Source organism: Pelecanus crispus, chromosome 2 (genome assembly GCF_030463565.1).
Source record: "Pelecanus crispus isolate bPelCri1 chromosome 2, bPelCri1.pri, whole genome shotgun sequence".
Classification (NCBI taxonomy): domain Eukaryota; kingdom Metazoa; phylum Chordata; class Aves; order Pelecaniformes; family Pelecanidae; genus Pelecanus; species Pelecanus crispus.
The window spans coordinates 152,401,722-152,428,107 of record NC_134644.1 but is presented as its reverse complement, the minus strand read 5'-3'; the positions used below and the strand labels follow the sequence as shown (position 1 = coordinate 152,428,107).

The 26,386-nt window shown below is 41.0% G+C and overlaps 1 protein-coding gene across 1 annotated transcript; it reads left to right on the top strand.

Moving 5' to 3' along the window:
* Positions 1–139: 139 nt before the first annotated feature.
* Positions 140–26,386, top strand: AZIN1 (antizyme inhibitor 1). The gene is made up of 12 exons (XM_075704648.1): positions 140–165; positions 6,026–6,163; positions 13,107–13,304; positions 15,393–15,566; positions 15,853–16,025; positions 19,509–19,643; positions 21,427–21,508; positions 22,667–22,741; positions 23,870–24,035; positions 24,605–24,723; positions 24,900–25,114; positions 25,756–26,386. The coding sequence occupies exons 3-12, from the start codon at positions 13,203–13,205 to the stop codon at positions 25,865–25,867; spliced, it is 1,353 nt and encodes a 450-aa protein (XP_075560763.1). The 5' UTR covers positions 140–165; positions 6,026–6,163; positions 13,107–13,202; the 3' UTR covers positions 25,868–26,386.

Below are 26,386 nucleotides of genomic sequence, written 5' to 3'. Positions count from 1 at the left end.
CAGCGCCGCGCTGCGCTTCCCCCGCCAGTCGCCCCCGCAGCCTATGGCCCTGGAAGGCGCCGCTGCCGCCGCCTGTATTTCTGCTGTAGGTTCCCACATCCCTCTTTAAAAATTCCGCCTAAAAAGAGAAGACGATTTACCAAATCTTTCGGGCCGTTATCTCACGTGAGTACCGGTGCCGGGGGTCCCGGCGCCCCCGGCCTCCCCGCCGGGCCGGGGCTGCCGCCGCGGGGGAGGCGGCGGGAGGGAGGGAGGGAGGCGGCGACGCCCACCCTGAGCCCCGGAGCGGGCCGGGGCGTCCCTTGACACCGGCGGCGGGAGGGAGTGGAAGCAGCTCTCCCCTCCCCGGAGCCTGGGGAGGGGCAGGCCCTTGTTACCCCGCGGCGCAAGGAGGGGAAGGGGGAGCGGTGGCCGCGGCACCCGGGGAGGGCGGAGGAGCGCCCGGCGGGCAGCACCGCCGCCGTGGCGGTGCCGGTCGGGGAGGGGGATGAGGAAGGGGCCGGTTCCTGCCGCTGCCCTTTCCCCGTTCGCCCGGCGGCGTGGGGCGAGACCGGCTGGCAGCGGCAGCGGCAGATGGAGAGCGGCGGGATGAGTCAGAGCCCAGGCTCCCCCTCTCCCCGGCTCGCAGCGAGGCGCCGGGCGATGCGGGGCCGCTGACCGGGGGGGGCGGGCGGGTGGGAGCCGGGGCCCCCCGCGCCCCGGAGGGCGGTGGCGGCGGGCGGAGGGGGTCAGCGGCTGCCGCGCTAACATGGCGGACAGCCCTGCGTGCGAGAGGCGGCGAGGCGGGAGGGGGAGGCCGGGGACCGGGGCGAGGGCTGCGCCGGGGCCGCCGTTCCCCCTTCTGCCCCAACCCCGCAGGGCGCGGGAGGGCGGCGGGGCCGCCGGCTCCGCGGGGAGCGGGAGCGGGGTTCGGCGGCCGCCCTAACATGGCGGATTCCTGCAGAGGGGGGCTGTGTGGTGTTTCCCCCTCAGCAGCCGGGGCTAGTGCCCCGTTCCCGCATGGCGTTGCTGCCCCTCGCAGTGTGCCCCTTCCTGGGGAGGGGGCGAGGGGCGTCCTCGCCTGGACCCCTCGGGGAGAGGGGCTCCCCGGGCCCCGGCGTGCTGTCCCCTCGCCCTGTGGCAGCTGCCCGGGCTCGGGAGCGCTGACTGCCGTGCAGGTCTCGGCCGATCCCTTCCCCTCGGGTGCAGCTGCACGCAGGAAGCCCCTCGGGCCTGGGGGAGCAGCGGTGTGACAGGCTGCGAGGCCCGCCTGGCTGGCGGGAGGCAGAGAGGCCGGAGAAGTGCTGGTGGCACGGCCGCGGCGTCTCCGCTTGCCTGCTTCTCAGAGGCCATGTTGTGCGTCTGTAACCGTGGCTATCCATCCGGGCTCCCACTGTCACGCTCCTGTTCCCCCTCACCTGAGCTGCGCCTGTGGGTGCCTGCATGAGGCCTCACCCTGTCCCCCTTGGCACGGTGGACGGGGGGCACGCCAAGGAGCAGGGCGGCACCGTGAGCTGTCAGGGCACTGCGCAAGTTGTAAGGGCATTGCACAAGTGACACTTTTGGGGACGAGCGCTGGGATGACGGGGCAAATTGCTCTCACACAGAGGGGCCGGGGGGTCCTCCGGGGTATGGAAAGTGGAGCTCTTCCATCCTGGTTGTCTCAAGGACGCATGTTTTCTCCCTCCCCTTGGTCAGTCTGTTAGTGTAGCAGTAGCAGGTTTGGTGCTGCCGGTCCTTCTGGAACTCTCTTGGTTGAGCCTCAACCCCCTTGGCTTGGCTGCCTCTGACAGTACTTGTGGTCCCATTAGCCACTGCTGTACTGGTGGCTTTCGGAAAGTACAGAGAAGAGGGTCCAGTTAGTGCTCAGCTGCCGGCTCGGTGCGTATGTACGTGGATGTCAGGGTATCCTGAGTATGTGTGTGCTCGCTGCAGTGCCGTTCCCTGTTTGAGAGGTCAGCAGAGGTGCTCATTACTGGTTATAGTGCTCAGAGGTCAGCAGAGGTGCCTGTTACTGGCTGTATGGGAGCTGGAATTACGGTGTGGGAGTGGGGGGTTCATGCCTGTGTAAGGGGTATGGTGCAAGCCCAGGAACGTGGGGCAGCTGGCGTGGCTGAGGAGGATGCTGTTATGGCTCATTACTAGACAGCACTGCAGGTCTTTTCCAGTCAGCAGTCTGGGCTTGTTCAGAGCCCAAGAAGATGCATATCTGTGCTGGGGGGGACCCCGGTTGTGGTGAAGAGGGAAGCAAGTGAGCTTAAATCTTCTTTTGAGCCTTTCTGAAGTGCATCTCCTGCAGTGCAAAATCCTGCACAGATGACATGTGCCAGTAGGCAGGAGAAGCGCTGCGTTTCAGACCTCTGCAGCAGTCTCTGGTGACCGAGCAGGATTTGATTGTGTAGTCCCGGTTGAATATAGCTGCCCTGAAGGAAAACAGTGTGGTGTCCAATAAACCGGGTTAGACCTGCCTACCCTCCCAGCCAGACGCGTGGCTGGGTCTCCTGTGTGGTGGTGGGTTTGGGGGGGTGAGTGCTGCCCCATTTCTGCCCCCACCCTGGCTGCTGGTTTTTTGGCTCTGAGGATACTGCACTTGCCCGCTATTCTTCCCTGGCTAAATGTGGGAGGCAGTGGTGCTGGGGGGGAGGTGGGGGTTGTGAATAATGGTGATGGTAGGAGGGGTTTGTTCCAGTCTGGACTGGTCCAGTCTAGTTCTTTCCTTCCTGTCACCGTGTGAACAATGCTGCTGCCGCCGTGGCTGATGCTTGCGACACGGCAGCCCCCTCCCCGTGTGCTTCAGGCTGTGGTGAGCTCCCTTCCCCGCCTGCTCTGCCTGCCTTAGGCCGAGCCCCCGCAGCCAGCCAGCCTGCTGTGCCCCCCCCATCCCTCCTGCCGGGCCTTGAGCTCTGGGGGAAGGCTGTTAAACCCCAGAAAAAGAGGGGTCTTTGCAAGACTTTGGGAACCGGGAGGGTGGTGTTTGGTGGTGAACAGCAATGGGAGTGTTTCTCCCGTGGGGACAGTTTTACTGGAGGCAAGAGGCAGGCTTGCTGCCTTTCAGTGCTGCAGCCTGCCCCCCGGCAAGCAGCTTGTGCCTCTTGCTGCTCCCTGTGCTGGAAAGCTGGTGCAGGTGTGTGTTTGCAGCAGTGCTGGGCTGTATAGTCTGGAAATTATTCCATCTCTCCAATTAAAGGGGAGACGAAGTGCTCTGGAAGAGAACTAAGACCGTCCCTTCCTGAAAGGGAGGCTTAATTGTGTAAGGGACTGATTGAGGTATAATGGCAAATTTCAGTTCAAAATGCTGTTGATACAGCACTGGAGCAAGAGAGTGCAGTTGACAGGACAATTCCTCGGGGACCCACGCTCCCTTCAGGACCTGCTTCCCCCTGGGGACAGCCTTCCCACAACGCCCTGGCCCTGATCTGGAAAAAGCCTATTGTAACAGAAGAATAGCTGGGTTTTTTTGTGGACCAGAGTAACTTTGGTGCCTCCAAGTCTGTCAGTTGGTGTAAATATGTGAGGTCATCATATTGCCGTATTTTCGGGGTTTGGTTCACAGACATTTTAGCTCAGGTCACTAAAGGGTCTCCTCTCAGAAATGGAGAGGTGCAGTGGATCGGTTTTTCCAAAGAAAATGAATCGATGCCTGGTTTTGTAGGCCTGTCTGTATCAGACATGGGGAGCTGAGGGGGCTGCTGAGCTGGTGAAAGGGCCTGGCCCCAGCTGGCCTGCTCGTGTTCATAGGGCTTTCTGTGGGGATGCAGTTGTTCTGGCAAAACTATGCACTGTGGATGAGTGGGGGGTTTATTTTGTTCCTCATATGAGTGTTACTGTTCAAGTACAAAGTACAGTGTTGCTGGTTGAGCTGCAGTCAAACCTGAGGCGCCTGCTAGTAGAGTATACTAAGGGATGATACACAAATACATACATATAGGTGTCACTTGGGTATTAAAAGGCAAAGCTGCCTTGATGACTATTCCTGCAACTCAAAGCTCTCTGTTTAGTAAAGAATGATTTTATACCTACTTTAAGACCCTTAAACAATGAATGCTTCACTGTGGCTGACCACATGTGCAATTTTTCTAAAACTGGGTTTGTCCATATGGGCTATGGACATCTAATACCCTTCTGCTGCTTAAAATGGTAGTCCTGTTCTGCCACAGTGCAGCAAACTAACTAACTGTGCTTGTTAAAGCAGAGTAAAATTACTATGATTTGAAAGGTTCAAATCACACTGTTTTCCTCTCTGGATATTTAATGAGCAAACCTGCACAAAAGAGGACAGTCAGCCTATTTTTCTATATGTTTGTGTAGATCCTTCGGGTAAATAATTCTCTTTTAAAAGAAGTTCTGAAGGGCAATTGGAACTCGGTGCAGCTCAGAATTGAGTATTGCTACAGAAAATGATTGGTTTTCATTCCAGCTCCACGGGAACTTTCACTGCACACGTCCTTCTTGGGTCATGTGAGAATATTTATTGGAATAGTACTGCAGGTGATATTTGTATGAAGCATGGCTTTTTAAGTTTTGCATTAAAGGTCATGCACTCTCCCTAGAAGCACCTGTTTCTAATGACTTGTTTTGCTAGGAAAGTAAACTTAATTCGTAATCACTGGAAAATTTGAGTTCTTGAGTGTAATCAAAACAGCACTAGAAAATAGCGGAGCTACTAGTTAATTTTACAAAAGGAAAGTTTTGCCAGCTTTTAAAACTGTTGTGTGTGTACTGAGCACTAAATGTTACTGACTTCTTGCTTTAGTGGAAGAAAGGGATAGGATTAAATACACCACATATACATTATTTCTAGCTGGCAAAATTCCTTAACATCTCAATTAATTTTGAAGCACTGAGGTTTATTTTTAATATTATATGCTACTGAATGCTAATTTATATGGTAATGCTGAAGAGATTGTTTTGTGGAGTTGCTGTGAAACAGTTACCCTCAAGTTGCATTCACTCTGTTTGTAATTCAGTGCTTTATACTAGTTCAGTTTTTGAAGAGCAAGTATAAGTGGAAAAACACACTTCAGCAGTTTGCTTAACTGTAATGCGGTTGAAAAGATGATCATTTGGGTTAGGTGATTCCCAGAAGCCAGGTTTTTGTAGTCAGCACATGTAGTCTCATTTAAATAATGAGAGCAGCAAAGATTTATTTTTAAAATAGGTTGGTACATTCCATGTTTCATGCCATAGACCACAGTGAATTTGTAGAAACTTTGTTGTATGTTGGGTTTACACATGACCAGCTCTGTACTGTATTTAATTCCATGAAAATGACAGTTCCTTTTAGAAGGAATAACTTCTCAGCAGGGCTGGTTAATGTTTCCTTGACTGCTTTTTATGTTCATTGTACTGTTTTGTGTGACTGCTTTATCTTAATTTGATTAAGATAGCCTTGTACTTTAAAATGCTGCTTTGGTGTTGTATGTAATAGCCTTGAAGGGCCAGCTGAAAGGTTTCCTCATTCCTGAAGGCAAGCATAAGTTTCTTTCTTTTTACTGTCTTGCTTGTCACTGGATTTGTCTGTATGGTGTTCAGTTTCACTATATAAAGCACTATTTTTCACCCACATAGCTTTTTCACCCACATGCTGTATTCATTCACAGCAGAGGAAGAAAGAACATGGCAAGGGAATTCTAAAATAGAAAGGAGGTGGGGAGGGGAAGAATCACAGTGGTTACAGGGTTAAAAACATTTCTGGGAGGGTAGGCCAGTATTAAGGTGTACTACCCTAAAGCAGGATCATGTAGAGCTCTTTGCCTTCAGTTTTGAAAGTTTTCCAGTTCAGACTATGAAAGATAAGCACAAACAAGCAGTTTCCTATGCCTAATTTATGTGTGTTAGCAGTTCTTCATATATCTGACTTGATCTGGCTCAGCGTTTACATTCACTGTTGAAAACTGGGCATTTTATGTGATTATAAACTTTCATGGTGGGGTGTTGTAAGCCTCCTTAAAAGCAATACTGAAAAGGCACTTGTTACATGTTTAAGATAAAGCTTTTATTTTGTTCTGGCTATGAAATTTATTTTTGTATGTATTTTCTCCCACAGGGCAAAATCTCTGATCAAGTTTACAACTATCCAGAGGGCTTAGGAGAAGTGCTTTATAGAGAACAGTTCGACTTCAACGCTGAGCCACCTTGGGAACCTAGCTGATGATAGTAGGGTTCCATCTCCTAACTTGTCCATGTAAGTCTCTTTTCCTTCTCTCTTCATCTGTCTGCAGGAGGATAAGCACTTTCAAGAATATAAACAGCATCTATTGGCTTTTTGATCAGCAAGTTAACTGTCTTGATGTATTTTATCAAAATTTGAAAATAGCAGCGTGCATATTATATGGGGCTTTCATTGAAGGGAGGACTATAAATTTTACTCGCCTAATACTTTTCTCAACAGTTAGCTGATGAATTTGAGAAAATTAAGCATGTGTAAGTAAAATTTGTAAATAGAGTTAGTTTTCTGAATTAGGGCTGTTGGCTGCAGAAATCCTAAAATAAAATGCTGTAACTTCAGTCTCTCAGTGGTAATTCTGAAGTCATGAATTGGCACTGCATGACTGTTAGCAGGAAATCATGATTTGCTGAGTACTGTATGATTTCTTCCAGTATTTTATACTGAAATAGTTAAAATTTGCTATTGTAAATGGTAACTAATGCTGATCATGAAAGGTGTGCCTTCCCAAATGCCTGTCTCCATTATTTGCTAATTACTATCCATTTCCACAAATAGTTGTAGTTGAGCTACAGTAGAATGTGGAATTCTGTGTTGGATGGAAATTGTGTACCAATTATAAATGCCTTTATATTTTTAAGAGGCAAATAGTTATTAAAGAAAAACAAAACCCATGATAACTGAAAACAAATGCATGTGCATAGCTGATCTTAAGGAGCACAGAAAACTCTGGAATGTGTGTGGTTATCCTGTTCTGTTAACATAAAACAATAGCTTTATGTGGTTTTAACAATAGCCTTAAATGCATTTGTAATATCTGAGTTAAGCTGATTTTTATACAGTATTACTTTTTTTTCCTGTCTAGCTGAAGGCATTTTTGTTTGGCTTAGTACCTATAAATTACATAATGCTTTTTAATGTAAAACTTGAGAATGAGAATGGTTAAGTGCATCTAACTGAGCCAGGTACTTTTTAAAGACCACAAAGAGTCCAAATGCCAGTTGTATTAGTATGTCTCCTAATAAGGTACTTAATGTAGATGACCCTGTTGTTTTTGAAAATACTGCAGTAAGGGAGGCACAGGGTGAGCTTTGTGTTCTTTTTGTTTTGTTTGAAACTTACTGAATTAACCACATATATCTTGTTCTATGTAGATGACTGCTCTATTCAAGTGAATACAGTTAACACTGAAAATTCTCTGAATATGTTATTTTGTACGTGCTTATAAAAAAAATCATATAAGCAAAAGATCTGAGAAGATTGTTTCTCTTGTTCAGTTTCTGAGTTTTGGCTCTTTCTTGTATGTGGGTAGAACTCTTGCATGACATTTTGCACTTCAACAGGAATAAAGTAAAGCAGTAAAAAGATAGGAAAGGCAGAACTACTGTTAGGAGGAAGGAGTGGATAAAGTATAAAGGTACTATAAATGCATTTTAGTTTCTAAAACTGTTCCAAAGGAATTTTGGCTTTGACTGAAGTTTCCTCTCTTTGAGGAGAAGGCTGTTCTGGTATCTTAATTGAGATTATTCTTTCTCTAACTGGTAGACTGATGTGTTTTGGCAAACAGTGCAAGGTATAGTTTGTCCTAGAACGGAAGTGCCACTGGATTAGCTGTATTTGTAGCTGAATGTTCAGATGATTGTGTTATTTTGAGCTTGGATCTGTTATGTCTTCAGTAATGATATACTGTACACTAATATAAGTAGTTTAGTATTGCATGTAGTGGTGATGTAGGTAGCAGTAGTCAGCAAGTGTTTGCCAGTAAATCTGTACCTGTTTTGGTGTGCTGAAGCACAGGTGATTGCCTCAAACGCAGCTAAGATGTAAGCTAGATAGCTAATTGGTAGTTTTGGGTCCTGTTCAAGTTGCAAAGTCATTTAATGGGAAAAGGGTCAAATGAGCTTTTAAATACAATCATTAATATTATATTCCAATGGAACTCAAATAAAAATCTTCTGTCTGAAGGTGTACTTACATTCCCATTGAACTGGCTTCCTTTTTATAACTCTCTCCCTCCCACTTTTGTTCTTGAATTACACTGGCCAAGGAAGAACTTGAGGTTTAGTTCTGTCTTGCTCTTCAAGTTCTGACTTCCTGAGCAGTCTGGCAGCTGTGGTCTGAAGTCTTGCTCCTTTGAAAATCTGTTCTATTTATTGCCACATCTGGTTGATTGGAAATGGAGGGAGTTAGTGATGGAAATCTGATCTGTTAATGAGCCCTGTCTATGCCAAGTGGAAGCAGTAGTTATCTGGATTGGCTGGCCTTTAAAGCTCTCTTGACTTTGTCTAGATGGGACTGGGTGGCAATGGGGGAACAGGAGGCCTGGGAGTTTGGAGGGCTGGGGGGCAATGGGGAGACCAAATACTGACCAAATATTGACTAAGCAATTAAGAGGATAGGATGGGGAAGTAACTGCTTGTGCTGTCATGAAGGGGAAGTGCTGGTGTGATACCACAGAAGTATACATGCACTTACAAGAGTACTCATTTTCGTAAGCTTTGCTAGCTTATTGGCTTTGAATAATGTATTCAAACTTCAAGAAAACAGAAAGATGTTCTTGAAAGCACAGTTCCTGTAGAAGATGTCAGATGGGGCATTATTTTTTAGTATCTACCCTCTTTGCTTGCTTACTTCAGCAGAGATGCGCTTGTTACATTACTCATTTAACTGTGTGGAACACTCCTGAGAGAACGGTAGGATGCAACTAATCTAAGCTGTACTGGTACTCTGCTATGACCCTCAGCAGACTTGTACTGAGAGGCAACTTGGGTAATGCACACTGTCCACTGCCATTGTAAATAGGGGCACCGGCTTCAGCATTTCCATCGGTTGGTGGCTGCATTCAGCTACCTGGATGAGTGTTGGTGAAATGGCATCTTGGAATATTTTTTTAACACATAACTCCCGTTATAAGTAGGCATTTGCTGCACTGAAGACAGGGGACTTGTGTGTCTACTTTTCTAGTATATGTGTTCTGTACTTAATTGCCAATGTTAGTGACAAAACGCTTCTACTTTTTTGATCTGTTACCCCTGAAGAACCAGTATTGTAAGGAATGTGAGGTGAATGTATTTTACCTCTTGATTTTTGCATCAGCATAATTGTTAATCTCATAAATATTTATTTTGCTTAAGACATGCAGTTTAGAGGCATTTTAAGGAGCCTGCTTGGTTTGCAGAGACTTTGTTCTTTGCAGAGGAAGTTTTTAATGAAAGAACCAAACCTCAAGGTTTGGTTTTTCTTCCCAGGCCAAACAATATCTGGTTTTGACAATGTAAAGAAAAAACATTGAAAATGATGTGTTTGTTATGGATGCTTGTATATGACAAGCATGTGTTTAGTTAGTCACTTTTCAGAGCATTTTAATTTTCTTCTATTCCAGATGTCTGCAGTAATTGCGGTGTTTAAATATGTAAGCTTTTATCTTAAAGTTCTTCATCTGGGAAGTGATTGTGTTAAACCCTAAAGAGCCTGAGGATGTAATGCTTACTTCAAAGAAAGCAATTGCACACCTATGTAGAAGTCTCATACCACTTGACAGCTTTTGTTTGCCCTAAAATATATGTCCTAGAGCATTGTGCAGACTAACATTTCAGGTGGTAAAATGGGTGGTGTTACCATGCTAAGTCTGTCAAATCATGACTTGCAGCAAGTCAGCACTTCCAGCAAGGACTGAACTGTGTACTGTAATAATTTCTGACTCTTTTTACAGACACAGAAGAAGTCTTAAACCATCCTCTCTATTTCCTTTTGCCAGTATTCCTTTGATCTTTCATGAATTTTATCACTGATTCTTCCCACGCAGGAGGGGGGCCAGTCAGAACAGAATAAGGTTATAGCATAACCCCAAATTCTACTACAGGTTTTAACCCCTTAAAGAAACATTTCTCAAGTATGCACTGTTTTGTGGTGGTGCTGTAGCAGTGCTGGTAGGAATTCCATTTTTTCCTTTGTAGAATATTCTTCCTATCTTGTCATCAACAAGACTGAAAAGATGTACTTTCTTCCAGAGCAGGAGAAATTGGAGAGGAGAGGAATGGGCTGTGACTCTGAGGACAGAAGTTGTTAGCTTTTTTTACTAGATGAATTTTGCTAAACAAAAAAGCTTAGATGTCACAGACATGCTTAGAAAAAGCAATCACTGTTTAGCAGCCTAGGAGAGGTTATACTGGGTTGTTTATGGCTTTTTGCAAGCTATTTGACAATGTTTGTACTAGCATGGATTCCTTTTTGTGCCTGACTCTTTTTCTGAAGTCATAGGACAGATTAGATCTGTCCTAAAAGATGTTACAAATTTAAATGCAACACAAAACATACTCAAAACTTGAAAATTTTGCTCTAGCACCCCTCTATAGCATAAAAGGATTAAAAAACTTATGGTTTTGGAATGGTTAACAGATCTGCTACATTTGAATAATCTGAAAATGGAAATGACTGCTCTTGCATGTGTTCACCATGGTTGTTTTACTTATTCCTCTTTTTGGGTATTATTTTTCTTGCAAGAAGACAACAAAAGAGCTATTATTGTAGAGGAAAAGTTTAATGTGTTTATTATACAACCAGCATGTTCCTGAGGATGCAAAAAATACTTAGTTAAACACTAGGCTGTTTAAGTCATAGTATAAAGAAATTATGATAAAAGAATTAAACTCTGCTGTTAGCTTTTTTCTTCTCTTGATCTTCATGTTTTGAATACTCCAGAACTGTATGAAAATTTCAGTAAAATGCTGATGCTGGCTTTTCTTTCCAGGGGAAAAAAAAACAAAACACAAAAAAACCCACAAACCCAGCCCTTTTTGGTACTCTGCTCCTGGAAATCATGGATATTTTATGGAGATGAACGTGTTGAGGACTTTGTGCTAATCAGCTAGCAAATCGAGGATACTGATGAAGTACCTGTTCAGAGGGTGACAGTAGCTATGTAAACATGACTGTGGTGTTCATGTTTGTTTCACTGATTCTAAGTCAAACTTAGTTCGCAAGCTTGTCTCTTTTTTTTCATTGTTTGGTCGGTGGTGTTTTTTAAGGAGTTGTAGCTGTTACAAACTTAGACAGATGTGACTGACTGAAGATGTTTTTCCTGGTTATTATAGTGTCTACCACCTAGTCATTATTTTTATAATTGTAATTTACTTAAATCCTTACATCAATGTGATAATTATCTTGCTCTTTCATGATTGTTTTGGATCTTCAGGGTTCCCTTAAATAAGCATATGAGTCACTGTATGTGAGAGACAGGTATGTTCTCACCCAGAATACTTGCCTTTATCCTTCAGCTTCTGAGTATAACTGAACATTCTCGCTGCCACTGAGCTAATTCACCTGGTAGTAAATACATCTCTTAAGAAACATAGGTGGCATACTTGAGTTATGCAGAAAGCATACAAAACTCTGCTGGCTCTTTTCCCCTTGATGAGGTGTGATGGCAAGCAGGAACAACTGCTGCTTAGTTGTCTTAGTATTAGCTTGAGCAAAAGTAACTTTGTTCATCTTAACAATGTTAAACTTATGTTGCAAATTGTGGATTTTTCTTTACTCTAGGGAGGTAGTGGAAGAAACATGAGATGGAGTTAATATCATGGCGTTGTGACCATTTGAAGCCAAAATTACCTTAGCTTTTAGAGTCTTAGTGAAGCATTTTTTACCTTCGGCTGTAATGTTTCTGGCTTCTATCAACACTTTTAATTAGAAAAATAATTTTGTTATTTTAAAGTGAAGTACAGGTGGCTTTAGAAAATAACTGTCTTTTTTTTATAAATACTGTGTAACTTCCATTGAGAGATTAAAAAGTCTTCGGTGTTCATGTAAAGAAGGAATCTAGTTAGCTGGCTGGTTTTGATCAGTTTCGTGTTAGTTATAAAGGTGACAGTTGAAACAAAAAAGTCTGGTCAGTCAGTTGCTATAAACTAATAAACTGCTTTTAAACAAGACCTACAACTCTAATGGGATGTAAACCACACATTGTTATATTCATCAAGTAAGGCTGATGAAGGTATATAACCAGCTGTTGGTAGTTTTCTGCTGTCTACTGACTTCTACTTGAGACTGACTGTTTAATCCATATTGTAAGACTGTGTATGTTTAATGATGTTTTCTATCTTGGGATCTTGTTGATTCAGGTTGCCTTTTGGAAAACACTGCTTATAAGCAACATCTAATTTGTAGTGAAGGTTTGAGGATAAACAAGATGCAAATAAAGCTAGGCTATAACTGTTACTTTCTTTTAATACCAGTTCCACTTACTCAATTGTCATTTTTAAAACTGTCTAGCTAGTGTCTTCTTTCTGTTAACGTCTATTGAAGTGAAGACTTTTAAGCGTTGTAGGTAATCTTATGAACAGAACAACAAAATAAATGTCTAGTACATACAATGTGTGAAGGCAGTGGTTATAAAATAGCATCTAAACAAAATCCAGAATGTTAACACAAATACATGAATTTAACAAATATCAATGCTAACATTTAATCAATAAATGCAAGTTTTCTGTAACAAATTCAGAAGTGTTGCATTACAGACGGTCTTCTAGTTGCATGCTTGAATACTAATGTCACATGGCATCTTAAGATGCTATGCTTAAGAATAGCTGAGCCGAGGTGTTTGTACAAGTATGCTACATTTGCAGTATTTTCATAGGTTGTGTAAGTTCAACACAGGTCAGCGTGCACACAGTCTGGGATGCTTCTCAAGACCAGCCTTGCATCAGTGGTTTCTTACTTTTCTTTAAGTTAGTATCAGATTTAAAGAACACAGCTTCTATTTTATTCTTGGCTTCAGTAGAATTACACTACCCTTTATCCCTGGCAAATGGAGGGTGGACAGAGTAAAAAAATATTTGACTTTTGTAGAAAGTGTGTTACTGTTTGTAGTACATCAGGTGTAAAAAGCTCTTTCTAATTTTTAAATAGTGGCATAGTATGCTTTGTGCCTCTCTTGTTACTGATTTATGTCGTCTTTGTACAGTTTGTTGCATAATTTAAGGACCCGGATATAAGGCTTGGAAGCCCATCCCTTGTGTTTCTTGGTTTATGACTGTCGGCTTTGTGGAATACGGCTGAGATGAAAGGATTTCTTGAGGATGCAAATTACTCCATTGGCCTGTTGGATGAAGGAGCAACTCTTGCAGATGTTATTGACAACTGTATTTATGAACACACTCATGTAAGTTTTATAAGTTTTCCAAATCTTCTGGTTTAGTTTTCTGTCTTCAAACTAGGTCAAGGTATTTGGTACTGATGAGCTGACAGCAACAGAGGAACAGTTGGCTAAAACTCATCTTACAGTTTCCTCAAATTCTACTTTGCTGTTTCTTTGCCTCGGGCTGAATTATGTTGGGGAAATGGGAAATTTGGGCAAAAATTGTTACCTCCCCGAGTGTGGCTAGCAGGAAAGTAGTCTTGCTGATGTAATTAAACACAGGCTCCCGTCTCATTGTTTGAAGAGATTTTATTATCAATGGGGTTTAGACCAGGAACCTGAAATTGGGCAAGTGAATATAGCTGTGTTAGAAATGGGTTTTTTGCTCTTTCCCTAAAAATATGACAAAGTTTAGACAAATATGTATGCTGAGCCAGTTCAAAGCCATGTTTAAAATTTCTGTGGTAGATCATGGTTGTATGGTTATACATTTTTCCCATTACCCTTCTCTCTGTTGGAAACATGGGTACAAGCACATTGTGAGGTGCTACCTTTTCTCTTTCAAGAAAATAAACTGCTCTAAAAGCTATTAAGGTTTAGTAATCTACTGGGAAGAAACTTAAATAATTCTGTGTATACAATAATTGTTTTATTGAATAAGGCTTCACTCACTACTTAGGAGGCAGAAGGATGTTGTAGCCTTTGTTTTATAGACAAGATTGTAGAAAGAGTGAGCTTTTTTTAAAAAAAATGAGATTTCATTAAGCAGATACTGTATCCTTAATATGCCATATCTAGTTGTTCACTTTTCCCTTGGTTTAGCAGAACTCATGTTCAAATGCAAGCGCTCAACTATGGTACAGCAAATAGCTAAATCCCATGGCCTTCTGAACTCAGGTGTAGGATTCCCAAATCCTGATTCCTAATACTCTTTTTCTGTCTAGCAAATAAATAGGTAAACTACTGGCAACATGTCATGTCTCCAACCACTGGCTGGCTCACAGAGGATAGCTGCCTCCTGCTGCTTTCATTTACTCCTTTAGCTCAAGGGGTAGAGGCCTGTGCCATGGATCTAAAGCTCCAGATCCCATTCCTGCTGGTGACCCGTACAGGGGGTCAGTATGCTTCCACCCGATGGAATTTCTATTTGTGTTTTTTAAACAGAAATAAAGACATTGTATATAATAAGCCACAACATAGTTTCATATCTGCAAAAGTCAAGTGCTAGAATTAACATTTGATGTACAGTCTTAATTCAGAAAGATCATATATTTTGTGATGGTCTTTAATTGATATACAGTAGGCCATTCATTTACAGGAATTTTACTGAGTGCACATTATAAACAAATATAGAACGATCTGTTTGGATTTTGATCCACTACATCCACATCATGACTTGAAGTTGAGAAAGACAATGGTAACAGATGCACAAGGGGGACTGTTAACAGTTTCCAGAAAAGTGTCTGTGCATTTTGTTGAAGATTATGACTCTGCAACCTTAACACAGAGTTTAGTTCTTAAAATTCTGTTTGAACTTTGTGCTTCACAAGATGTAGAGAACAGTCTCAAACTTGACTTCCTGAAGTAAAATACTATCAAATAAATTTTCAGTGAAATGAGCTATTAGCTAGATGCTAAAATAATGGTAGTGCATTAGATTTTATTTCTTGTCTAATAAGCTATAAATTATGTTGAGACTGTGGAAGCTTTTGCCCCAGTGGATTTTCTTCCTCCAAAAAATTGCAGACTTCTGAAAATACAGTGTTGGAAGAGATTTGTAATGTAGTCTGTATTTTTAGATAAAATCAGCATTTGGCATTTAAGTAGTATCTCTTGTTCAGGAATCTCAGAATATTGTCTAAATAGCATTCATAAGATCTCTTATCTCTAAGTGGTAGGTATTCCCTTTGTTTGGTTTTTTTTAAAAAACTAGTTCAGATTGCTAGGTGAAAGTAAAAACAAGAGGATTGTTCAAGGTCAAACCTAAAAGTTAATCGCAGGATGAAAAAAAAAGTACATAATTCTTTAAGACATTATTTCATGGGTTGGTTATGTTTTGACAGTAAACCCACAATTTCAGATGTTTTATTTTCCTATGTTTCCTTTTTTTAGACTGGAAAAAGAGCATTTTATGTTGGTGATCTTGGAAAGCTTGTAAAGAAGAACATACAATGGCAGAATGTGATGGCACCAATAAAACCATTTTATCCTGTAAGATGCAATTCTACTCCAGGTGTACTTGAAATTTTGGGAACCCTTGGTGTTGGATTTGCATGTTCCAGTAAAGTAAGTTGGGTTTTTTTTCTGTGTATGTGTGCCTTATTTTCTTCCATCTGTCTGCTGTTTTTAAATCAGCTTTTGGTATTAAGTGCCATGGTTACATATAATATAATTTAAATTGTGAACTCCTGTGTAACTGGCTGTTGCACATCCATACTTCCACCCTAGCAGCAGTGGATAGTTTTCTTAGTATATTTGACTATTTAGTCCAGTACTAGAGCACATCTAATAAAAATTGAGTAAAGATAATGCACTGGACTGTGTCAGACTCTGGTATGCTCCTGTTTTTCAGTCTGAAATGGCATTGGTACAAGACCTGGGTATTTCTCCTGAAAACATTATATATACAAATCCTTGCAAGCAAGCCTCTCAGATAAAGTATGCAGCGAAAGCTGGGATAAACATCATGACTTGTGACAATGATATTGAGCTGAAGAAAATTGCACGTAACCATCTAAATGCTAAGTAAGTGTCAAAATTCTGATTTTGCTTTTTATGTGGTGGGAATCTAATTTTGTATGCATTCTGGGTTGTCTGAGTTGCAATCAAGGTACATGGTATCTTTAATACAAACCACTTGTATGTATTTTTCTTTTCTCTGATGCCACTTTTGAAGGTAGTGCTTTTGCAACTCTTCCCCTACTGGGTCTCAGCTTCCTAACATGATAGTAATGCCCTTGTTTTGGGAGGAATCTTGCATTTTGGTTTCATATGGCAATCTTAATGTAAAGGTTTTGGTGATTAAACTTCAGAAGTCTGTCACCTTGTCATTTGCAAGTACATTTTCCTGCTCTGTTGTAGCTTCAGTGTTTCTTTCAGGGTATTCTGTTTGGATTATTAGTGGCTTCAGCTGAAGTCAGGGCTGAGATGTGTGAGTGAATGAGCGTGTGCATTGGGTCCCATCTAGGGTTTGGGCATGCTCTGCAGGTCTAATTTAATAGACCTACAGGTATTTCCCCACTATTAAAACAATGAGAAATGTGACTTCAGTTCTATTTTAGTCACTTCAGTGTTGGCCCAGATACTTCGTGTAGAGAAGTGATCAAAGCTGATGTTCTGGTTGTTAAATACAAGAATTTTATTGCTGCCAATGTATCGTGGTCTTTTTTGGACTGATAGGTACTCATGTCATTAAGCATCATGTCCCTCACATAGCAATGCTTTGGCTCTGGGCCATACATTTAAGAAATTTGGAGTCGGAGCCGAAGTGAATGTTACAGTGCTTTCCAGTGATTAACAAGGTATGGCTTCCCACAAATATCATCAGAGTGCACTAAGAAACTGAATTCCTGACATCCCTTACAAACCCCTTAGTTCTAGACAGTCCTTATTAAAGTGTCGTATCTTCTCCCAAAACTGTGGCCATAGCTGTAGAATCGGGAAGATTCTACAGAGTTCAGTATCAGGAGACTCTGCTCATTCTACCTGGTTATTATTTTCTCTTTTTTTAGACTACCTTGAGTACTAATATTGCTATTGCTAGTGATTACACTTCATCTTCATGGAAGCCTGTCAGTGCTTTGCATGCTGGAGAGTACTTACTGTGTAAAGAGTGCTATCTATGATAAATAATTGTGTGTAAAATCTTGGCCTTGACATACTCCATGCATTTGAAAGCCTTAACAATGCTAGAGCTGTCTCTTAACGTCATTAGTGTTTTACCAGTTATCACTGGTGTTCTTAGTGTTTTGTTAGTTTTTATGTTGATTTATTTCCTTGAGTCTAACAGCCTCTTTCAGAAGATGTTGTCTATCGTAACATCCACAGCAAGAGAAGTTAGGATGCAGATTTTTCTTGAGCCAGAGAAATTGTAAAGCTGGGAGATAGAATGATGGAGTTTCATGAGCTAGAGAAAACAGACATAAACTCTTCACTACTTTTCAAGGATCCCACAGTCTAATATTTGAAAAAGTTACTGTTTACCGAGGACAAGAAACTCAATTTCTACAAAAGAACTGCAGTTTGCCATCTAAATTTTCTAGAAACCTGACCTCCAGCTCTTCTACTGGGTAGAGATTTGTTTGCTTGTTTTATTAGAATTCTCTTATTCAAGTCATTAAAACTTTGATGCTGAAGGGACAGCTATGAGTTTTCTTCTTTCTCTTCCTTGGCATAGTTTGAAAAAGACAAAGCCTTTATATAGCCTTGTTCTTCCTTTGTGTGGTTGTTATAGCTAGGTTGTCTTTGGAAGTCTTAGTAACTTGAATGACTGCAAAATTTTTTTTTTAAGAAAGAGGAGAAATGTCAGAACGGAATGCTTAGTCTTTCTTTTCTTTATACCTTGGATTTTTCCAGGCAAAGTTTAACTGTTAAGGTTGCTGGCGTCCTAAGAGCTCCAGCAGAGGCATGGTTGTTAAAAGTATCAGTGCTTCTGTAAAAATAAATTAAAAACGCAAACACACACATCATCCTCTATCCCTGCTCTAACTGCCTGAAACCCAGGAAGAAGTATCCTACTAGATTTCTAGAAATCAGAATTACACTTTTTCTGTGGTTTGCACTAGAAAAATATCTTGACTCACTCACAGTGGTGCCATAACAATTAATGAATAAAATTTAATATTGGATGTCTTTAAGATTGGACAAAACCATTTCTTAATGTGATGTTACAAACCATAGTGCTATGGCTTTGAAATTTTTTTACATTTGGAAGAGTTTAACTTTTGACAATTTTTTGTTATATCTAGCACTCTTCCCAAATGTTTTACAAAATATTGTTTGACTACAGACTTGAACAGAATTGTCTGTGCTAGTGGAGAAGCAGGAAATAAGAGGCTAGTCACAATTTCTCAAGATGAAGTGGTATAAATTAAAATTAACAAGGATTGCTGGGCAACCTGTGTGAAAATTTAGGATTTTTTGCTCTTTACAAAATGGATTTTAAGCACATCATGAGACATTTGGAAAGGGCTTTAAAAACCAAGGTAGCTGTTAAGCCAACAAGTATTTTGTAGTGGCTAGGCTAAGTTTTGCTTGTTGCATGTCTTGAAAAGAACTATTTCACTTTGGGTGCAGATCTTCTACCACTTCTTTATGCTCTCCATCTTGGTTAACTGTAATGTGCTCTGTGCAGTCTGCATGTATGTCATGACACAACTTCTGACTGTTTTACCACATGGCTAATTTATTGATCTTTATTGGGGGGGAGGAGGAGGAAGCCAGTGACTTTCTTAATGGGCAGCAGTTTGAATTTGTGAGTTTGGGCATATATGCATATCAAAACTCTAGAGATTTTGATATGAACATGCCTTTGCCACTCCAGTGTTACTTTAATATAGAAAACTGTCAACACTGGCACTGCAGTTTGCCAAATCTACGCAGAATGAGGCTTTGACCGGAGGGAGGAAGCTGTCTCGCTGCATAAGACTAAGAGACGGTACTCACTGCCTCCCTGCTCCACAAGTGCCCTGGAAGAAGGGGCAGGGGATGGACTGACACCCCCACCCAATCCCCAGTCCATATGCTCAGCCAGGAGGGGAGGTGGAGGGGTGTGGCCAGGGTGTGCTTTCAGTGTGTCAGCCTGGTGTACAGATCTGAGTTTAACCACATCTGATACGTGACTGAAGGGGAATCTCCACACTCTCCTCTTGGCTAGGAAGGGGGACAGAGATGGGAAAAGCATATTACAGTCTTAGTGGTTTTATGAGGAAGGTATACTTTATTGGAAGGTAACATTCTCTTTTATTACAGCACTCAACAGACTCTTGCTGCTACAAAAGAGTCTTAGTTGCTGCATTTCGAAATCCCTTGTCCTTGTTGGCTCCATGTTTTAGCCCCTAATTGCTAGTTTTTTCTCTGTACAGGATTGTTTTTATTAGGTTCACTTGACTCATCCATCGATGGAGCTGGAGTACTGACAACATAATCAACACACTTCTGACAGTCTTCAGGCTTCACATGTGCTGATGATGTAAACCAACTGCCCCAATCATCTTCCCCTTCTCTTAGGCTCTTACTGCACATTGCCACAGAAGACATTACTGCTGATGAGGAGATGAATATGAAGTTTGGCACCACCCTGAAGAACTGTAGGCACCTCATGGAATGTGCTAAGGAGTTGGGAGTCCAAATAGTTGGTGTCAAGTGAGTAACTTTATTGTTCTCTGCTGGCTGAGCAGATGTTTGTATGATGTACTCAAGATGTAGAATACAAAAGAATTTTTCTCCCCTCTTGCCACTATTTTACAGGGGTTTAAAAAAAAAAAAAAAACCCCAACAACGTTTTGGATTGTGAGTTTTGCTAATATCCAAGCAAAAATTGTGTGAAACAAACTAACTATTATAGACATCAAAGCAATTTGAAATAGAGTATCAGAAATCCTTTGGTCAGCATAAAAGCAAAGTTTAGAAGCCTTTCCTGTTTTCTAGCTGTGCTCTTGAATCTCCATGGTAACTTGATTTGTATTTTTCCAGAAATAAGATGCTAGTATAGCATGGGGTATCTTGGACAGACTTTGAACAAGATGAACATGGGGTTGAATTTTCTAAGAGTCAGGCCCTATGTCACTCTTTGATCATATCAAGACATAATATTTAGATAAATTTTTGACTTGCAGATGGCAGGAATGAATCCTAATGTTCTGAGAGCTTCCAAATGATCTGTGGTATTTTAATTTGAAGTTCGTCAAAGATTTTACTATATGGAGGAAAAATACATGCACAAGTCTGTTCTGTCTACCTTCAGCTACTAATGTATCACATGCTCATGAATGTTTTAAGAAAGCAACCAAACACGTAAGAGAGGGTGGGTCATCAAGATGGTAAAAAAAGTATTTAAAATGGAAGCCAGATTTTGAAGATTTAAACCACAATTGTTTTGATGTAAATCTGTTTGAAATGTATGTTAAAGCATGAATGTACTGTAATCATTACAAATGACAAATGTATTTAAAAATTAGATGATACTAATCTGAGAAAATGTACCTTGTTTATATAACATCTAAACTAATTTTAACAAAAATCTCATGGCTTTTATGCTTTTTCTTTATTAAAAAAAAAATCCACATGTGGATTCATGCAAGTAAGTTTGAAAAGTGACCTTTGCATCAAAATGGCATTCCTTAAAGGAGCAGACTTGAAGTAGAGAGTGTAATGGCTCAGATGGGTATGTGTATGGTCTGACCAGAACCAGCAGACCATACTAGTCTTTAGGATGCCCATGGGAGTATTGGTGCTTGTTTTAGCACCTCTGTTACTACCAGTATGATGGCACTACTTAAACCTTTTGGACAAGGAACCAGAGGGGATTCAGGAGCTTGTGGGAGGCATCGGTACTTCGCTGCTTCTGATGAGCTGCTCACCAGCCTGTTCAGCCTTGCTATGAAACTAGGACCTGGCCTGGGGTGAAGAGGCTTCAGAACAGGGTGGCAGTGGGACACACCTCTCCTCACCCTCTCCCAAATGCTGGAGAGAGTAATAGTGTGTGCAGTACAGCCCTAGCTTTGGGAAGAAAGCTGGTTGGCCTAGGAGAAAGGGTATGCAGGCAAGGCAACACAAAGTAGGACAAGAGAGGGGAGACTGTATACAGGTACTGTGTTAGCATTGGCACCCGCTGAAGAAAAAATTTTAACTACTTTGATAGTGAAGACTGGAAGGTTCAGTAAATCTGTTATCCCTTAAAGATGAGAATATTGTAGGACATTTTTAGCATTAAAATCAAGACAGATGTCAAGTACAAATCCAACAGACTAAAAGTCAGTCATCTTCTGAGCTTGTTCTTGGCACAGTTACTATATTATCATGCAAGCTTGTCTTGAGCCACTTGGGAATGAATTGCTTCTATTGCTGCTTTAGATGGTTAAAACAGTTTGCTTGGTCTGAAAGCTGAACAGATCAGTGTATTAACTGTGGTTTTTATTTCTTTCAGATTTCATGTTTCAGGCTCTTGCAAGGAACTGCAAGCGTACATTCATGCTATATCTGATGCTCGGTGTGTGTTTGACATGGCTGTAAGTAGATGTATACACACATACAATTGCTACAGTAGAGGACGCATTCTATTCTAATCATACTAACAAGCCAACTACATTATTTCCAAAATATATCCATGTAGGAACTTTTAGTAAGGGACTAAATACTCCATTGTGAGATGTGTGGTAGAGGTAAAACAAACTTTTATATTCTAATTGTGGGCCAAGGTTAATGAATACTGTCCCACTGTAAAACAAACTTTATATCCTAATTGTGGATGAAGGCTAATGAATACTGTCCCACTGATAGGCAGTAGCCCTGTATGCTCTTTTCAAATGAAAAATTAGTTTCCTGCTTTTGGTAAAGGCTTTTTGAAACTGAAATTTCAGTCCTGCAAATACACAGTTGACATTTTCAAGTTCTATTAAAATATTAAGGATTTGTGTGCTGGCATTTACAGTGATCTAACCACTAACTTGGTGCATGTGATTTCTGAGATGAATAACTATAAGCATCGTAAGAAATAAAGGTGTCATATTGGGAGGGGGGATATCCAAATTTGGATCAAGAAGAATGTATTTGTTGGATGCTTCAGATGACTCGTGAGTTTTACATGTTCTATATGTGTTTCTCATACTGCAAAATTCAAAAATCCCTTCTCCGAACAGCTGTCTTCCTGCAAATGAGAAGCTCGTAAACTAAATAGAGAAGACTGCAAATCTTATTACTCTTATTACTGCAGTTAGTGCATTAGCTGTAACTGGGAACACACAGAGGGCAACAGAACTGAGGTTCTTACTGATCTTTGTGCAAATTCATTGTAGCAGTCTTGTCACATAAGCACTATCCAAAAGACCTGCATTATACGTATTTGTAAATTCCTAAAACTTTTTCACTGCCCTGTCCAGCAAATATTGTCTGAATATAACAAATGCCACAAGATGGGAGTTGACATGGCTGTGGGACTTCTGCCTGAGAATTGTGTAACCAGCCCCTATTGACATACCAATGCTATTGCTACTAGGTTAATGGAGCTATACTAGTTTTTTACTACGCCGTGACTCCCTCACTAGACATACTTTGCTAAATATGCTCAAAAGTATAAGTACATAGAAACCAACCACAGTAAGGAGCAACAAAAAATATTTTTACAGTTACAGTTGTCTGTGTACTTATGTTCTGTCTATGTATTTTAGGAAGAATTTGGCTTTAAGATGAACATGTTGGATATTGGTGGGGGCTTCACAGGTTCAGAACTTCAGCTGGAAGAGGTATGCAATATATTGGAAGTTGAAACTCTACTTTTGATTTAGGAAGCTGAAGCATTTAACCTTCAAACTGCAACTAACATTGATAGCTGAAACCTAGTCTAAATTCCATGGTAGACTGTAATTTTATAAGATCTGAATAATTAATTGCGTTTATATTCTTTATCACAGGTAGTGTAATCAGTCCTTGGAGGTGATCATTATTTCTTTATAATCCTGTTTGTAATGGGTGAATGCTGACTTAAGCATGTCACAGATTAAATTACTATCCTAAGCCATCTTAACAGTAGTAATTCCATTTTTTGGCAGTTGACTGTTGTCCAACTTGTTACTTTATTGCATCATTTGGGCCAGGATTGCTTAGCATGCTTTGGGTCATAAACCATATTGCTGCTGTATGAAAGTGTCTAGTACTTTGCTCTAGAACTGAAGACTAAAGGTCTTGCTTTTATCTTTGCTTTGGCTAGCCTTAAATAAAAAAAACCTCTTAATACTGATTTGGCCTAAATGCGATCTTTATGCAGAAGCACATAAAACGGAATAACCTGTTTACACTGTTATGTTGTCTTAAACACAAACCCCTTGTGTGTAGGACAGTGCAAGCGATTCAATGAAAAGTTACTAACAACAATCAGGGCTTTTCTTAGTTCTAATTGTTCTGTTAGTTGTCCAAAATACTTGTTTATCTTCAAATATCTCGCCTAAGATCTGAGCATCAGTATTAAATAATTCATTCTGTTTCTAATATGACATTATTCAGAACTGATCACAAAAGGCCATGTCCTTGTTCTTCTGCACTCATACATAATTTTACATTACCTGTTGTGCTGGACAAACTTTGAAATTACTTGTGCAGTCTTGAATGTACCACAACTTGAACTTTGGTTGGGAGGAGGGACTGTGGTACACAGACTCATGGTACTCAGTCTTCAGTGTTTAGCAGAATGACCTATTTTTCTTAAACACTTTCGTAAATTTTGCACCTCTGGGAAGGGTGCTTGTCAGAGAATAGAGGAGAAGAGTAGTCTTTTGGTGTGCTTGCTAGAACTGTTGCTGACTGAAAGTGTGTGTGTATCTGATATATACATAAGCTGAGTTTCATTGGCCTTACCTCTGACTTCAATCTCCTAGGTTAATCATGCCATCAGGCCATTGCTGGATGTCTACTTTCCTAAGGAATCTGGTGTTAATGTGATTGCAGAGCCTGGATTTTACTATGTTTCGTCTGCATTTACACTAGCAGTTAACATCATTGCAAAGAAGACTGTTGAGTATGATAAACTTCTTCCTTCTGGAGGTAAGGGTCGTATTTATCTTCTACACACTATAAATCAGTACAGATAACTGCACACATCTTTTAGTCAGGGTGGACTAGTTTGTCCCAGCATATATTTAATATATTCCCTTACACTTGAATTGTAATCCACCTTTTGGGTTCTGACCATAAACATATGGTTATCTGTGTATCTCACTTTGTTACATTTATATGGCACTTGTTTCCTTACCAGGTTTGACTTCTCAATGGTTAAACCTATCTTGGTTGCTTTACAGAAGGTGTATTAGAAGGTTGTATATTAGAAGAACATAGAAAAACATATCATAGAGCTAGTTGCTTCTCTGCTAAAGCAGAAATCGCATTTATGTTCTTAACAGTGATTATTGCTGTATTAGTTTTATTAAGCCTCACACTTAATGTTACAACTGAATGTATAATCTGGTCTCATACAGATTACTCTGCTTGTAATTATCCCATTCCAGTATATATGGAACCCCCTTGTCAGGAGAAAGCAGTTGACTTAAGTTAGATTGCAGAAGGACTACTTATGACAAAAAATGCATGCAAGACAACTTCTTTTTTACTTCCAGTGGAGCAAACCAGGAATGATGATGAACCAGTATTTACATATTACATAAATGATGGTGTTTATGGTTCTTTTGCAAGTAAATTGTCTGAGAAACTGAATACTATCCCAGAGGTTCACAAGGTGAGTCCTTCTATATTCCTCAGAGATAGTCCTTATTATCCCTATGTTTTTAATATACATTTAACAGTTCATATTTCTATAATTATATATTATTTATAAAGTCATCCTTATGTATATTTGAAAATGTTCTTATTAAATAAACTAAAGCCTGAATTACCTGCATCATTTCCATATAGAAATACAAGGAAGATGAGCCTCTGTTTGCAAGCAGCCTTTGGGGTCCATCCTGTGATGAGCTTGATCAAATTGTGGAAAAGTGTCTTCTTCCCGAGTTGAGCGTTGGAGATTGGCTGATCTTTGATAATATGGGTTCTGGTACCTTAGGTGAACAGTCTACCTTTAATGACTATCAGAGGCCACTGATTTACTACATGATGTCTTTCAGTGACTGGTAAGAAAATTCTCTTGATCGTGGCACGATTGTTTTCCTTTCCTTCAAGAGTGTACACTTAAAGCCAAATATTAATTATATTTGATGGCAAATTCAGGAGGATGCAACTGAGCACAAGTGTGACTTTTTAGGGTTTTTTGGTTGTTTTTTTTTACTCTTCTGTCTGACTTTGCTAAGACTAAACTGAGAGCTGTGATAAAATGCCTAACTTTGCTTTAGGGTTGCCAAAGGAAGGCAAAATACCCGCTGTGGACTGAGCGTAGTGGTAGTTGTTGCTGAGTAATAGCCTTTTACTGCTTGACATCAGCTGTTGAGGTTTCCTAATACTGGTAACCGCAACTTGCGTACAGTGTTAGCACCATTGCTGTAGGCAGGAAGGGCAGCAAGGCTGTTGTGGTGATGGTGGGAGTTGGGTAACCTGTCCCAGTACCGAGGTAGCAGGGCCCTGCGCTTCTGCCAGTGGAGAGTCACGGCCTTTCCGGGCCTGCCAAACACCTGCAGACCTCATTCTCCTTTCTGCTGAGACTGGGGCCAGTCTGTCCAGGGGCAGCAGACCTCAAATGTTATATTCAAGGCTAGTTTCTGATGTGAAATTGTATGTGAAATCACTTTATTACAACTCTCATCCGTTTCTGCTGCAGGGATGAGATGCAAGATGCTGGAATTGCTTCAGACACATTGATGAAGAACTTCTTCTTTGTGCCTTCTTGCATTCAGCTGAGCCCAGAAGACCGCTTTTCCACTGCAGCTTAAACAGGCATTAACGCTTCATTTAGACCTGCAGTTGCAAGTCTGTAGTTTGTCTGGTCAACATTCCAGTGTGGAAGAAATGGAACAATCTTAATTCAATTCATTCTCTTCAAAACTTGAAAAAATAGTACTAGCTAATGGGGACCAGGCAAAACAAGCTACAGGTACAATTCAATGGGGGGTGGGAGGGTTAGATAATGGTGTCCAAATTTAAAATCAAGTTCATTCAACCCCTGAGCGTTTAAATATGCAACAAAATGGATGACTTAGTGGAGATGGAAACCCATCACTTGGGTTCTTCAACAGTTTACATACAAGTACACAGTTTTTATACTAAGGATTCCTGTTAGAACAGTCTTGTAAAGTTATTGTCTTTCGCCCAGATATATCGAATGTCAGTGGGAGACCAGTGTGACTTCATTAGATGTTTAGTGTATTTAGAATGTGTAAATTTGTGCTTTGAACTGTAGTTTAATAAATGTAAAATTGCATCATAGTATTTGTTGTATTTGACCCTTGATG

What these genes read in the sequence shown, in the direction of transcription:
- AZIN1 (XM_075704648.1), top strand. Translation starts at nt 13,203, where the DNA reads ATGAAAGGATTTCTTGAGGATGCAAATTACTCCATTGGCCTGTTGGAT. An exon ending in GTATTTATGAACACACTCAT is followed by an intron (nt 13,305 to 15,392) that starts GTAAGTTTTATA and finishes TCCTTTTTTTAG; the next exon opens with ACTGGAAAAAGAGCATTTTA. An exon ending in CAGAACTTCAGCTGGAAGAG is followed by an intron (nt 22,742 to 23,869) that starts GTATGCAATATA and finishes TCAATCTCCTAG; the next exon opens with GTTAATCATGCCATCAGGCC.